At 39.3% G+C, this 13,928-nt stretch overlaps 1 protein-coding gene across 3 annotated transcripts in view; it reads right to left on the reverse strand.

Moving 5' to 3' along the window:
• Nucleotides 1-13,928, reverse strand: part of UBAP2 (ubiquitin associated protein 2) — a 181,886-nt gene that overhangs the window by 152,653 nt on the left and 15,305 nt on the right. For all 3 annotated transcript variants that reach the window (XM_065657913.1, XM_065657912.1, XM_065657911.1), the window contains exons 2-3: nt 5,033-5,172; nt 955-1,032 (exon numbers count right to left, since the gene is read on the reverse strand). In XM_065657913.1, coding sequence (XP_065513985.1) covers nt 955-1,032; nt 5,033-5,131 — 177 coding nt within the window. In that variant the 5' untranslated portion in view covers nt 5,132-5,172. The remainder of the gene's footprint in view (nt 1-954; nt 1,033-5,032; nt 5,173-13,928) is intronic.

Consider the following 13,928-nt stretch of genomic DNA (forward strand, 5'->3'; position numbering starts at 1 on the left):
ACAGTGTAAAATATTGCAGATTTCTTATGCAGAAGTTAACTCTTATCTTTCCCACCAGCAGAGCCACAGGCACTATTGATGAGGGTTCCCTGGGCTTCAGGAAGTACAAGACTGTTTCTGACACAGCAGCAGAACAAGTTTACAACAAGAACATGAAAAAAAATAATGCTTCAGAGGAGGTTTTACAAAGGAAAAGAAATCTGCTCCTCCACTGCATTAATACATTCACACTAATTCTTCTCTCCTTCTGGGTATACTCCTAGGTTCTTTGTGAGATGTGATGTGTTCACTAGGACAAATCACCGATACCTACAGCAGAACAAGGACCTGGATTCTCAATACTGCTCAAATTAATGATCTCAGCTATAACTCATCAATGGAAGCTCGAGCACCTACACCCAAAACTCAGCACGGTTGGGTAAATGATGTTTTTATTTTCACAATTCTACCATTTTAACGCATACAAAGATCTAGGAGGTCAGAATACTTTTTTAATAACACTTCAATTCACCTTTAAGCTACTAGATTTTTACTTTTTTCTGAAAACAGCCAAGATACTAGCAAATTCAGTTTACACAGATGACATATTTTTCCCACGTGCATGTACATGTGGACAAGCTGAATGCACTCTTTATTCTGACCATCATTAAGCATCAGGACAATACTAGAGAGATAGAGTCTGGAAGATACATCAGCACAGATGGGTTTTGGCTTAGAGACTTGTCTACAAAGGAAAATACACCAGTGTAACTATATAGTCAGAGCTATATTACCACAAAATTTCTTGTAAACAGACTTCACAGCACAACAAGAGCAAGTTTTCCTAGTTAAACTTACATCCTTCTGAAAAAGGTCTCATCTAAATCAGAAAAAGATGCTCTAGCTCCAAAATGTAAGCCAGCTTTGGAGCACCTTATTGCAGGGCATAAAAACTCTGTACCATAAGAAACATACTTGTTTCACTTTATCTTCAAAATCTGCGTCGTTCTTATCGTAGATCATCTGAGCAAGGCGAATCTGTTCTGCTGTTGCCTGAAAAATGCAAACATCCAATAAAGTACATGAAAGGTAACAATGTATTTTTTAAAGTGTCTCCTAGTGTCTCCACATTTTTTCTCTCCACATTCTCAGAAAGAACACACACAACAAGCACAGAGGTGCTATGGGAAGGGGATCAATATCTCCTCTATGACCATTTTATAGTTAAAAAGTCAGCTGGGACAGAAGCAATTTCAACATGTTCTAATGTGTTTGAACCACAGCTAAAAGTCACCACACAGATGAGACAACCATGTAATAAGCTAGAATATACCACAGAAGCCTACATTTTGATATAATTACTTGTACTTTTATTTAGTATCTACCATTCCAGAGTTAGTTTCATCGTAGCAAACTGGCAATGGTATTTCTAAATTAACCACATCTCTGATGATTCCTGCTCACATCATCTTCCACGACTCTCTCAACAACAACCTGACTGTAGTTTTATGAGCACTTAAAGAGAGATCAAGTCATGCCTCAAGATTTTGTCCATGAGCAGCTGCACTTATTTTCTTTATAAGCAAATACTGGTCTCTGAAAACCGCTACAGAATCTTGCTATTGATGAAATATTTGGTGCTTCTGTAACATTTCTGGACCACAAATCCACATTGGCAACTTCTCCAAAAGCTGCAAGACTAAAATTGATGGATGCAGTAAAGTGCTATAAATCCAAACAGGCCATTGCTGCCGCAGAGAGAACGCAACTCAAGAACACTAACGTCACATCATACAGGACACTGCTAACGGTGCAGCATTTGCAGTCTGCTTCAACCGCACTCCCATGAAAATACCAAATATAACACTGTGCTAGATGATCCTGGACCTAATTTGATCTTTGCTCAAACAGAAGAGGCTTCCATCTCATGCTATAGAAGGCAGATACTAAAGAAAGCCAGAACCAAAACGTGAGTTGATGTGCTGCAGAAGACTTCTTCATTGAGAAGGGGACCAGCTCATCCACTGAAATTCTTGACAGAAAGGATTTGTCCTGGGCAGCTGGCCAAATCTCACCTTTCGAAGTCTCATTTCACAGGATACCCACATGAAATTCTGTGCCTCATGAGTTCAGACTTAATCAGCTTCAAACTGCTTTGCTTTTGGAGTTTACCACAAATACAAGGAGGTCACCAAGTGTAAATGCTGAGATGAGTCTAAAAATTACTCCACCATACACGACCAGCTGCTTCTTTTCTGAGAAGTTACTGCAGCTGTCCCAGTTCCTTGAGGGAAATAACATTTGCTGTACTCAGAGGCGACGTTCCAAGACAATTAGCATTTGTAACCAAGTTAAGCACTCTGCACTACTTCACGTTTGTCAGTCAGTAACACAGAGGAGAGCCTGCTCTGGAATTCCTCGTGCCAGCCCTGGTGCCACGCTCCACAAAAGCCTGCCAGTGAGTGTGGTGCTCTGTGCAAAGGAGCTCACTCTTGGTGTCTGCTGAGAGCTCAGCAGAGAGCAGAAACAAAAGGTCTGCTGGTCTCAGGAATTCAGCATTGTTGATTCATCTTCCCATCCTGAATTCAGCCTTCTCAGGCCCACTACAAGTTTTAAGCTAGTGAAGAGATTTCCTTTAAAGATATCCAGAGTAAAAGCATTCAGACAATGCAATTTTTGTAGAGACACAATGGCATACTTGACCAGAAACAGGAACCCATTAAAATTCGTTTTTTCCGTAAACTGTTTTTTTTCAAGTCCACATTCGAAGACAAAAATATACCAATTTTATAACACTATCAAATGTGTGACAGTATCTTCAGTTTTCCTGTGTAAGCAGAGAGCTTAGAAACACAAGTAGGTGCAATATTGCTGGTATTTATGCCAGTAGATTACATTCATATTCAACTGAAGACTCAGAAGTAAAAAAATTAAAACCCACATGATGTGTTTACAAACACCAAATCACTGTCACAAAAAGTTTTGTTTTTTTCCCAGTAAGTAGTTTTTCTTTATTTTTAAGGCAACATTGTTACAAGTAAGATTGTAGAATCCTATAAAAGAGTATAATTAAGTTTTAATTGCAACTAAGAAAACAGTAGCAGCTAAAAATTTACTCAGTTTTACAAGATATATTTGCAGCATAAGAGAGTGAAGGAAATTTTTAACCAACAGCTTCAAGCTACCAAAAAACAGAAGTATGCAAAATACAAAATTAATTGACAGTAATAGGACCAGATCTTACAACAAAATGGTACATTTATTATCCACAAGCAATGCAAAAGAACTGTGATGTAATTTCTTAAATAACTTAAATGATGATTATTGTGGTATTATGACAATGAAATCTCCATGTCAGAAAGCCAACATTATTCTACATTCAGAAAAATGAATCAGTGGTTATTAAACAGTAAATCCCACACATTTCTGTTGATCTGTAAAGTATGACTAAGCAGGAAGATTCGTTTGATATCTAAACAACAAAAAAATATGGTGCACTATAACATAACTGCTGTATATTAAATAACCATCTTTTCCACAAAATTGACCAAAACAGTATCTATTATGCAAGAAGTAGAATCAGTGGATGAAGTGCAGAAAAAAGTCTGTAAGACTTAGTGCTTAAAATCAATTAATCACATAGGTTGGAAAGGTCCTCCACAGATAATCAGTGCAACCTCCCACTGAGAGCATGCGACATCAGAGGAGCAGCAGAGATCCCACAACGTCTCTAATCTATGATCGTGTTCATGCTGAACTTTTTTTTTTTTTTAAACCTTTTAACAGCTAGAATTTCCACAAGTCCCAACTTGTACCATTGTCTGTATGGGAAAAGTCTGGCTTCACTTTTTCTATACCCTGTCAAAAGGTACACGAACAGGAGATATGACTTGCCTTGCCTTCTTGGGGCTGAATACATTCAGTTCCCCGAGGCGTCCCCCACTGATCCTGTGCTCCAGCCTCTCAGCCATATTCACAGCTCTTCACTGGACTTGCTCCCATCTAGCAATGTCTGTCTTGTGCCAAGGAACCCAAAACTGGGCACAGTATTCTACTGCTGTCTTACAAGAGTCAAAAAAGTGGAAACCACCACTTGCATCAAACTGCTCACTACACTCCTGCAGCCTTACTTGTTATAAAACAAAAACAAACTCAACTTCATATGTTAAAAGTCTTTTTCTAAATCCACACACTGGCATGAATCACCAATACACAAAGTGCTGTAACACAAGGAGATGAAAAGGGCTTGAGCTCATGTAATTAATACTGTACAAAACAGAGCAGGTGCCTCTCCATGTTAAAGATCAGTCTAGAAAACAACAGAGACAGTTTTGCACGGAAGCACCTCTAGATCGATGCACTCTCTGCCACCAGAGAACTGAAGCAATTCTTGAATTGAGTCCAATTTTGAGAAGTCTCTGACAAGAGAATAATTAGTTGCCAGGAGCAGAGATATTTTGCACTCTCTGCAACCCAGACAAGCACACAACTACTCTGCTGCTGAGAAATAAGACAATGGGGTAAGAACCGAAATTCAACCCCACAGATACTCAAAGTAATTTTAGTCCACTAGCAGACAAACACCTTCATTTCGTTTTGTGAAGACACTGCACAAGAAGTGTAAGATTTTGTGATTTGCAGATATGCTGAATCATGCTGTAGAACACAGCATACATCTAATCGAAGCTTTTCCCACCCACCCAAATTCCCCTACCAACCAGAAATCTTCTAGCATCATGAGGCTGGCATATGGAAGAGCTGAGATCTGAGGACACTGAGGTCACAGGACAGAAATTCTGACACAGGCATAGAATTCCTCACTGATGGGGAATGTTGCTGAAGAAAACAAAGCTCTTTTAGAGACAAGAATACAGGAACAACTTAATGCTGTGCTGGATTACTGAACAATTAAAGCGAGATATCAAACATACTCTTCCAAAACACACCATGATTTTTCCTCCAGTCTTTTCTCAGTTTTTACTGACTTAGGGAAGAAATGCATATCACTACACGCACACTTTCAACTCGAAGAAGATTATATAGTATCACATACCTGTACTACTTGCTTCTGTGGTTGTGTTGGCTGTATGGTTGAAATCTGTGTTTTGTCCCGAGTGCCCCGGGTACGTTCACTGCCCACCGAAGTCATCATATACAGTATATACAAAACAATGTATGTACAAAATAGAAAATCTGAAAGGGAAAAAAAAAAAAAGAGCATGAGTTAAGGCAGCGTACTGATTCAATACCCATAATACAGAAGTGCAGTAGCTCAAACTCTTCCTGCCTTTACCACAAACTCTGTACAGAGACTCCTGAGAAAACAGCTTTAATACACTACTGTTGGATTTACTGCAGCCTTTACAGTAAGGGGGGAAATGCAGCGCATAAAAAGTATTTTTGTCAGCTGATTGGGATCTGTCTAGATCCGTACTCCCAGAAAAGATCTAAATCTCACAGCTTTTTCCAGTTAATTAACATACAGACTTTTCTATCTGCTGCTCTGCTGAAATTTCAGCTCCAGCTATATCACTTCTTACATTTCTGTAATACCTGCTCTCTCGTTTTGATTCCTGGAATTTAACCACTTTCATACCCATTCAGAATGCTAACGCAAAAATCACAAACTAGGCAGTTCCTCTCTTCCCTATTATCAGACTGCTTTTCTGCACATATATGGAGGTTCTGGCCAATGCCCACTCCTCACTTCTTGTTTGTAAGAGAAATAATGATCCTTGCCTTTAAATCCAGCCTCTGTAGCCAGTGGTGGTTTTTTTCCCCTCATACTTACAGATCTGATTTACAAAACTATCTATTACCCTGCTTTAAGCATACCTTTGTTGTATGACAACAAAGAAACTTACAAGGAAACTCAAACCCCACACACATATCAGTGCAATCCCATTTGTGGCAGTCAGCTTTCATTCTCATTCATCCTCTAGCATTAGAATTAATTTCAAAAAAGAAACTATTTTTTCTCCCTGTTTGTACAGCATCTAATAAAAGGCTAATTGATGAGTATGGTTTATAGTATCTAGCATAACTGGAAAATGATCTCTCAAATGGCCAGAACATTAATAGTCAACTGCCTGGTTTCTGTCCCTAGGACACTGGGAAGTAAAACTGCAAATTTACAGAAGTAAGGGCAACTTACAAGTGGTGCCCCTGGGCAGAAACAGATGTGCAAATAAGCAGCAAAGAGCTTTTATTGCACCCCTAATGTATGAACATGCCTCAGCACGCAACTTGTCAGGGCAGCAGCTTTGGTGCAAACTGGCTAGCACAAAGCTCAATGCACAATAACGCTCAGATGAAAACTGAGTAAACTGCTGTGACTGCATGGACAAGGATGTGTTCAATACCCAACTGCTCACTAGCACTCACAAGTAATGGGTACTCAACAATTTAAAGTTGCAATGAGAGGTTCAGTTTAAATATCAATTCAAGATGCTCAGGAGCCTCATCTAGAATCAAAAAGACAATTAACCCCATTATCATCTAAATCACTTCTTTAGAAGACATTAGAAACACATTTCTGTTGGCCAAAATAGAACCTGACATTGAATTTCTTTATCTCCTAGTTAAAGCATTCAATAAAGTCTGAGGAGAAAGTATATTTCCATGAACCCTTACACATTTAACAAGAAAAGGCCTGCCTTTACCAGGAACCAACTGCAGATGAGCTGAACTGGAACACTGTGTTTCTCCATGTTTGTGAATACATTCACCACAGCCAATCTGTCTCCCAGACTCTTAATGAAGTCTAAACTTTATTGTCTTTCAAGTCCCAGAACACACAGGCCTTCAGAGTTCTGCACTTGACACCCTAAAAGCCAGATACAGTCAGAACAGAGGTTATTCAAGCTCGTGATAACATGTTCTATGGAAAGCAAAATATTAAGTAGATGTGGAGAAACTCTAAACAAAAAGTTCAATACTTATCTCTGACTATGTGGTCAAGGCTGTCCACTGATATTTTAAATTATGGGCAGTCTTCAGTTAAGTTTGCAGTAGAAATTACTTTTGCTCTTTTGCTTAAAATCTGCCTCATAACATTGGATATTGGCAGTCCAGTCAGCAAAAACTAACTTAAATCTATATACACTAATAAGGACCTTTGGGAATCAGACTGAAGCATAGAAGATTCCATCTGAATATGAGGAGAAACTACTCTGAAGGTGCCAGAGCCCTGGAACAGGCTGCCCAGAGAGATTGTGGAGTCTCCTACTCTGGAGACATTCAAAACCCGTCTGGACACATTCCTGTGCGATCTGCTCTGGTCAACCTGCTTTAGCAGGTGGGTTGGACTGGATGATCTCCAGAGGTCCCTTCCAACCCCAACCAGTCTGTGATTCCGTGAACTGGTCAGCTCATCACAATCTGAATGTAGCACAATGAGCAATGAAAAAAAGCCCTGAACAGAGAACAGGACAGAGAGCACTAATGCCTCTGAAAGACAAGCTAATAGTTTCAAATATGACTGTCTAGAATTAGCCTACTGTGATTTAAGACATGTTGAGAAATTTTAATTCCATTTGGTCTCAATTTGTTCACCATTTCTGAATTAACATCATGTTTACACAGATTCTAGCACCTGGCAATTCTGACATACTTTTCACTGTTATCTTCTCTGATTTCATTAAATCTACTCAAAATATTGTGATTCATGTTTTGGACATGACAGCTGTACACACATGTTAAAACAGAGTTTTCAGTTTGCTTGTAAAGCATATGCTGAACTATAGCCTACACTTCTGATAGCCAGGCAACCTACAATACTTGAAGAGGACTGTGTCTCTTCTCCCTCTCCTAACTTGTATTCTACAGCGTCTCTGTGCCACAGCTGCTTAAGCCACATTTGTTTGTCAAGATGAAAGGATACTTTAAGGAAAAAGGCAGGCACAAAAAACATTTGAAACATTCCCCAGAATGAAGCAGCACAGCAAGACCAACCTTCAAGTGGGAACAGAGCCAAACGACCTTAAGAGTATAACAGGATCTTCAAAGATGATCCTCATCTTGCTGACCATGCAGGCCATGAGCAGCACAATTTGGCAACAGGTCCAAAGCAGAAAACTAGCGAAGGTGAGACCCTCTTCCTGACAGCAGTATGGACTTGCACTTGCTTCAGACAAGTGTGGAAACACCTCAGTTCGAAATTTCCCATCAAGCCAGCAAGGACACATTATAATCCCTTTCAAACACAAACTAGTCTTCTTAGAAGCACAACTGGCAGCTCAAAACAAAGAGAGTTTTCAAAATAAAGCTATTTTATCTCCCTTTAGTTGGCTCCCACCATCAACAGGCAGTATCCAGTGACGGCACTATCCAGCCCAGCCCCAGCATGCAGGAGGAGCAGCCAACAGTGCACTGACCAAGGAAACGTGCCCCCTCCCTGGCACCAGAATGTCTTCACCACACCGGGCTGAGGCTTCACACTCTACCACACCTGCTCCTTCACACCCTATGCACCTGTACCAAAACAACAGGCAAAGGGAGGCAGATAGCCACTGCCTTCAAATTACCATGGCGACTACAAATTCAAGCACTAAGTGGGATATTATTAATTAATAAGATGTGGCTGAACAAGAACATTTCCTTGCTCACAAAGCAGCTTCTTATTCTCTCCAATTCCTCATGTTACAGTCTGCTTGGCAGGCTGTTGTCATAGCAATGAGTAGGATATCACAAGCTGATGAACTTAATTTTAACTGCAGATCAAATAAGGAAAAAAGATTTGAGACTGGGAGAAAGACAACTCTTAATTAAAATCCATTTAACAAAGATTAAAAATATTCAGACAAGCAAGTGTTTCAGTTTCCATGTCAGGTTCTGGCTCAATGCAGAAGTCCCTCACCAGCAATTAACATGTGATCTTGTAGACACACTGCAACTCTAGTAAGCAGCCCAAACAGCTTATTTTGAAGAAATATATACCCATTAAATGAAACAGACCTCCAGAGCACTAGAAAAGAGGAGAAGAAAGCTTTAAAGAAAGAGACTGGACTTCCCAAAATAGTTGCATAAAGAAGGTGGTCATACTTACTTTCATGATAATAAAAAAGAGGCACAAGATCGCTGTGAACTTTTTTTTCACTAATGTAATCTAGTACCTCCAGAGGAAGGTTGTCTTCTACTTTAAAAACAAACAGAAAAACCACAAACCAAAAAACAAAAAAATCCCTTTGAGCCAGTAGTTAAGAAAATTGTTCTGTTCACGTATGTTTAGCTTCTCAAGCACTAAGGAATTCAAATTTCAGCACTTATTCATAAAGCGAACAACTAGACTTAAAAATGGAAAGCTACAGAGGCATTTAAGAGGAAAATCATCCCAAATCTCAATGTTTTGTTTGTTTTAGTGTTTCTGTCTGTACAGTAAGTTTAGCCCAAGGACTTACGCTACAACAGCAGATATAGTGTTGCATAATAAGCTGTCACCAGACTGGTGATGGAATGGCAACAATTATTCTAGTTTCCAAAAGCGGTACTTAAGTATTAGTCTCTTTCCTAAAGAGACCAAATCCCACCCCCTCCAAAAGTCTCCATTACTGTAAGCCTTATTCAACACATTTAGTTGGGTTTTTGCTTTGGATTTTAGATGGAAGAGAGGAAGGCAAAGAATCATAGAGTAACTGAATGCATATCAACACAAAAAACAGGTTTTTAAAGCTATCATAACACTCCCTTTGAACTTTTGTTCAACTTCTCTTTGCAAGAAATCTAGTTCTTTTATGCTCATAGAAGTCATAAAAGCTAGATGTATACAGAATACTATTTGACTTGGAAGGGTGGCAAACCCCAGAAGACACAGCAAATCTATTGCAGAACTTCCAGGGACAGACCACGCACTGCAATTCCATCTGACTTTCAAGAATCCTTCTTAAGTTTAATATTCACCTGAACCTGAACAAAACATTGGTAGTTTCAATTCTTCTCCTGAGGCAGTTTCAGTAAAGTTATTTTCTTGACTTTGTGGACAAGGTGCTGTGATAAAGAACACACCCTAAAAAAGTGTGGTTGTTTTTTCATACTCTAATCGCAAAGCAACTCAGTCAAGGATTTCTCACAATGACAGGGCTGGGAAAAGGCTGCAGGACATTGCCTCGCAATTGCAGGACTACTGTACATGTACAATGAGTCCAGACTTTAGTGCTATGACAGTTGCATGACATGACCACGAGAAAAAAGAGCAGAGGAAAAAAAAAAAAATATGTCTGCAAAGCATAGATGGAGCGCATTTCCCTCAAGTGCTGTTGTCTAAAGAATCCCTCCACCTTTATTACTGCTTGAAAAGGGAAGAGTTTTCAAGAGTCAGATGTTCCTCAGAAGCAGTGCTGATTACTCAATCTCTGTATTGCCCCAAGCCAACAATATTGAACCTGAGCTTATGGATCCTGAGAGGATTTATTCTTATCTTATGGTCTCCTATGGCAAACAGGAAAAAAAAATGACGGCCAGGAGTATACCTGTATCACTGGTAGAACACCACAGCAGAGAGAAATTGTACTATCTATACGCTCTCATGTTTTACCAAGAAAAGAGGATTTCTGGAATTAGCCGCAAAGATATAAACTAACACACACTTCCATTTGTGTTAGAAAAGCATACTGAATAAACAAGTGAATACTCTTACCCACCGTTCTTCAAACCCACTGAGCTGTTAGTTTAAATTATTATTATATTTTGCCAAGTCAATCTAGACTTAGCTAAGAACATACCCCAATCTACAAAATCAAAAATTTCTCATTTCCAGGAAAAAAAAAAAAACTTCAAGAATTAATATTCCTAAGTAAATATTATACAAAGGAAGATGAAGCAATATATACAAATAAGTCTTACAAATAAAAGACAAGACAGCATTGTTTTGGAAGAGAAAGAAGTGTTCATCTTCAAAAGACTGGAGTTAGGCAAAGGGTGGTCACATATCCAGAGCCCCTCTCAAAAGCATGTTCTCAAAAGCCCCTCGTGACGTGGAAGGGGGACTCAATAGCGCATGTTCTCCTCTAGCAAAGCAGGTTTCAGTCATGGAAGTTACATAATATCATTAGTATTATTTAGAAAAATATTATAATCTCACAATACCTATATTTGCTGTTACCCCAGTGTCTCTGCTAACAGATGTGTTTTACATTTTAGTATATACTGGTGATTATCCTAGCTTTAATCAAAATCAGCCAGCTATACTCCATAAACATCCAGAGGACTTGCTCTCATCATTTCTTTATAAATATTTAAACTTCAGCAGGAACAAGTGCCCTTACTCATACAGAAATTTCTGAAGGTGGAATCTGAATTTCCCAAAATTCAACTTCCCCTAGTATTAAAAAAAAAAAAAAAAAGGACAATTGCACTGAAATCAGAGAAGCCCGACTTCCACCTAGGGCTTTACCTTTCACACAACCAAGGCAATCCTTAGACTGCTAAAAATTTGGCTAGCAAAATCCAGCCAGCTCTGCTGCTGTCAGAAGACAACACTCCCAAGTGATTCTGGACAATCAAAAGCCGATTATTGTCCTAGAAGATGCAGATGACTTAACCTTATGTTTCAGACATCAATATCTACAAAGTCACTACTTTGATCTTTTGCTGCCTTCCTCCAAGAATACCATTTAAGACAACAACCACCTGGACTTCCATATGCAAACAGAATAAAGTCTTGCTCACTGTCCTAACAAATTATAAGCCCCATGTTTGCAAAGACCTGCAAGAAACACTAGTTACCAGCACCTACCATTGCCTGTAATGAAACTTTAAGTAACAAGAGATTTGGTTAGAGTAACTGCATGCTATTTTGTATCTAAGCACCACTCTCACGACTATCAGAACTAAAGGCCCCTACTACACCATAATGCAGACCAGTCCAGACCACAGTTGTTGCCATCATCAGCTAGACAAAAAAAAAAAAGTGCACTGGTCCGCATAGAAATATAACACATAGAAAACAGGAATCCTCTTTAAGAAGCAGCCATCACGAGGATCCTGTGAGTTCACTTTTGAAGTACGCTTCTCTGTTGAGGAATATTTTAAGAAAAGCTCTGACCTGTGCAGATATTCTAAGACCTGAAGGAAAAATTAAATACGTGTTCCTGTCATCTTTGAGGGAAGGACCTAATTTCTTAAGCTCTGTCATAGAAAAGGCTTTTCTTATGCAAACCCTCTCTAAAAGCTACCAAAGTAAAAGAGATAATATATTCACATCACAGATGACACTGCATGCTGTCCTGAACTCCCAAATGACTCAGTATCTTGGGTTAGGAAGCACAGATAGACCACAGTGGCTCAGATGTGGTTGCAGATGCTTGCACAGCCATGCACACACTCTACTTCCTCTTGCTACAGGAGGAAAGGAACACCTCCATTTCCAAGTCCTCTGCTCTTATTTTCTAGCCTAAGGAGATAAAATACTAGCCAAATCAATACACAGTATACTTGCTGTTTATTCAATCACTGCTACGTTCAGTGGTGAAGAACCATCAGCATTACAAATCTCTTCCTTGTGTCTGTTTTTCTGGGTACATCTCCTCAACAAGATGGAACAATCAACAAAGAAAAATGAAAAAGGTAAAGCCCTCAGTGTTTTCTCTCCTAAGGTTTCCTGAGTAGCATCCAACAAAAGGGCACTACAGTGTCTACAACTTTCAAAAAAGCAGCAGCTAGCAGAACTACACCCTAGTCACCACCTGCAACAAACTCAGATTGAATTATAAACTGCATTAACTATGAGGTTTGTAAAAAACATTAACTAGTACTTCATAAATGGAAAGATTTATTGAAGCTGAGGAAAAAACTGAACTAGCAGGTTTTTCAGGGTGGAAAATCATTACCCTCTGTAGGCAGAACTAACACAGCCTTCCTGAAGTCACACGCAAGTGCAGGATGGCTGAGCAAAGTTTGGGACAAAAACCTATGACTGGAGTTTTAGTTCCCACTTGGAACTTGGTTGTATATTCACTTAAAGTTCAATCCATAGTGCAGGTAGAACCCAAACAGTTTATTCAACTAAAATCAAGTTTCAGCTCACATCTAATACCACGCAACTGCAAGCTGTCACCAGAAATGGCATTCCTGCTCCCCTGCTCCTTAACCACATAATATTGCTACTTCCCTTCAATCAGACTAACCATCCTGAAGCTGCAAAGGGAATGGGTTGAGCGAGCTGACCCAAGAGCAAACTAAACCTTCTAAAACAGAATATTGAGTCAGTTGAATAAGCTCGTCCAGTGGAAAACTATCTGGCTATACAACTGCTTATCTGACAGGAGGGATAAGGATCAAGTTCACGAGGAAAGGGGGAACTTGCATTTCAGTAGCCAGGCACCATTATAACATTGATAAAATGTGATGTTTCACATTTTGTTTTCCTGAGATCCAGTACAGGAAAACTTGATCCTGGTCAGGCCCTCTGCATGCAACAACAACGAAAAAACATTAAAAATGCCTTGTAGGCCTTTTAAAAAATAAAAATCTCCCAGGAAGGGACTCTGCCAGCAGAGTGACCTTGACAACAGCACTATCTTATGTTATACATATTCTTTTGATCACTAGTGGGAAACCAGAGATTTGTATCAACTTTACTGAGGAACTTTCCTTAATGCCCAGCCTCTGGGATAACTGTTAGCATTCAGTAACTTGCAGTGAAGAATATACTTACAAAAATTCAGAGGTGTTTCTAATCCAAACAAGAGGAGGCTATAATCAATGAACATTAGGACAACCTGACTAACACAGCCTATGGTAATCTAGAATACAGTCCTTTTCCCCAGCCACAGAAGCATCTGTCTACATTCAGTTTTGGGTATTAAACTAGAGACTCAAACTACCCTAAAAGCAATTTAGCTGCCAAAAGCAATCTTTAATGATTCTGTACACACAACTAAACATTCAATGCTTTTTCTGGTCATCTTTAGAGTTTCACTTTCACAGGAATAACACACCTAAACATCCACCCT

This window comes from Caloenas nicobarica, chromosome Z (assembly GCF_036013445.1).
Source record: "Caloenas nicobarica isolate bCalNic1 chromosome Z, bCalNic1.hap1, whole genome shotgun sequence".
NCBI lineage: Eukaryota > Metazoa > Chordata > Aves > Columbiformes > Columbidae > Caloenas > Caloenas nicobarica.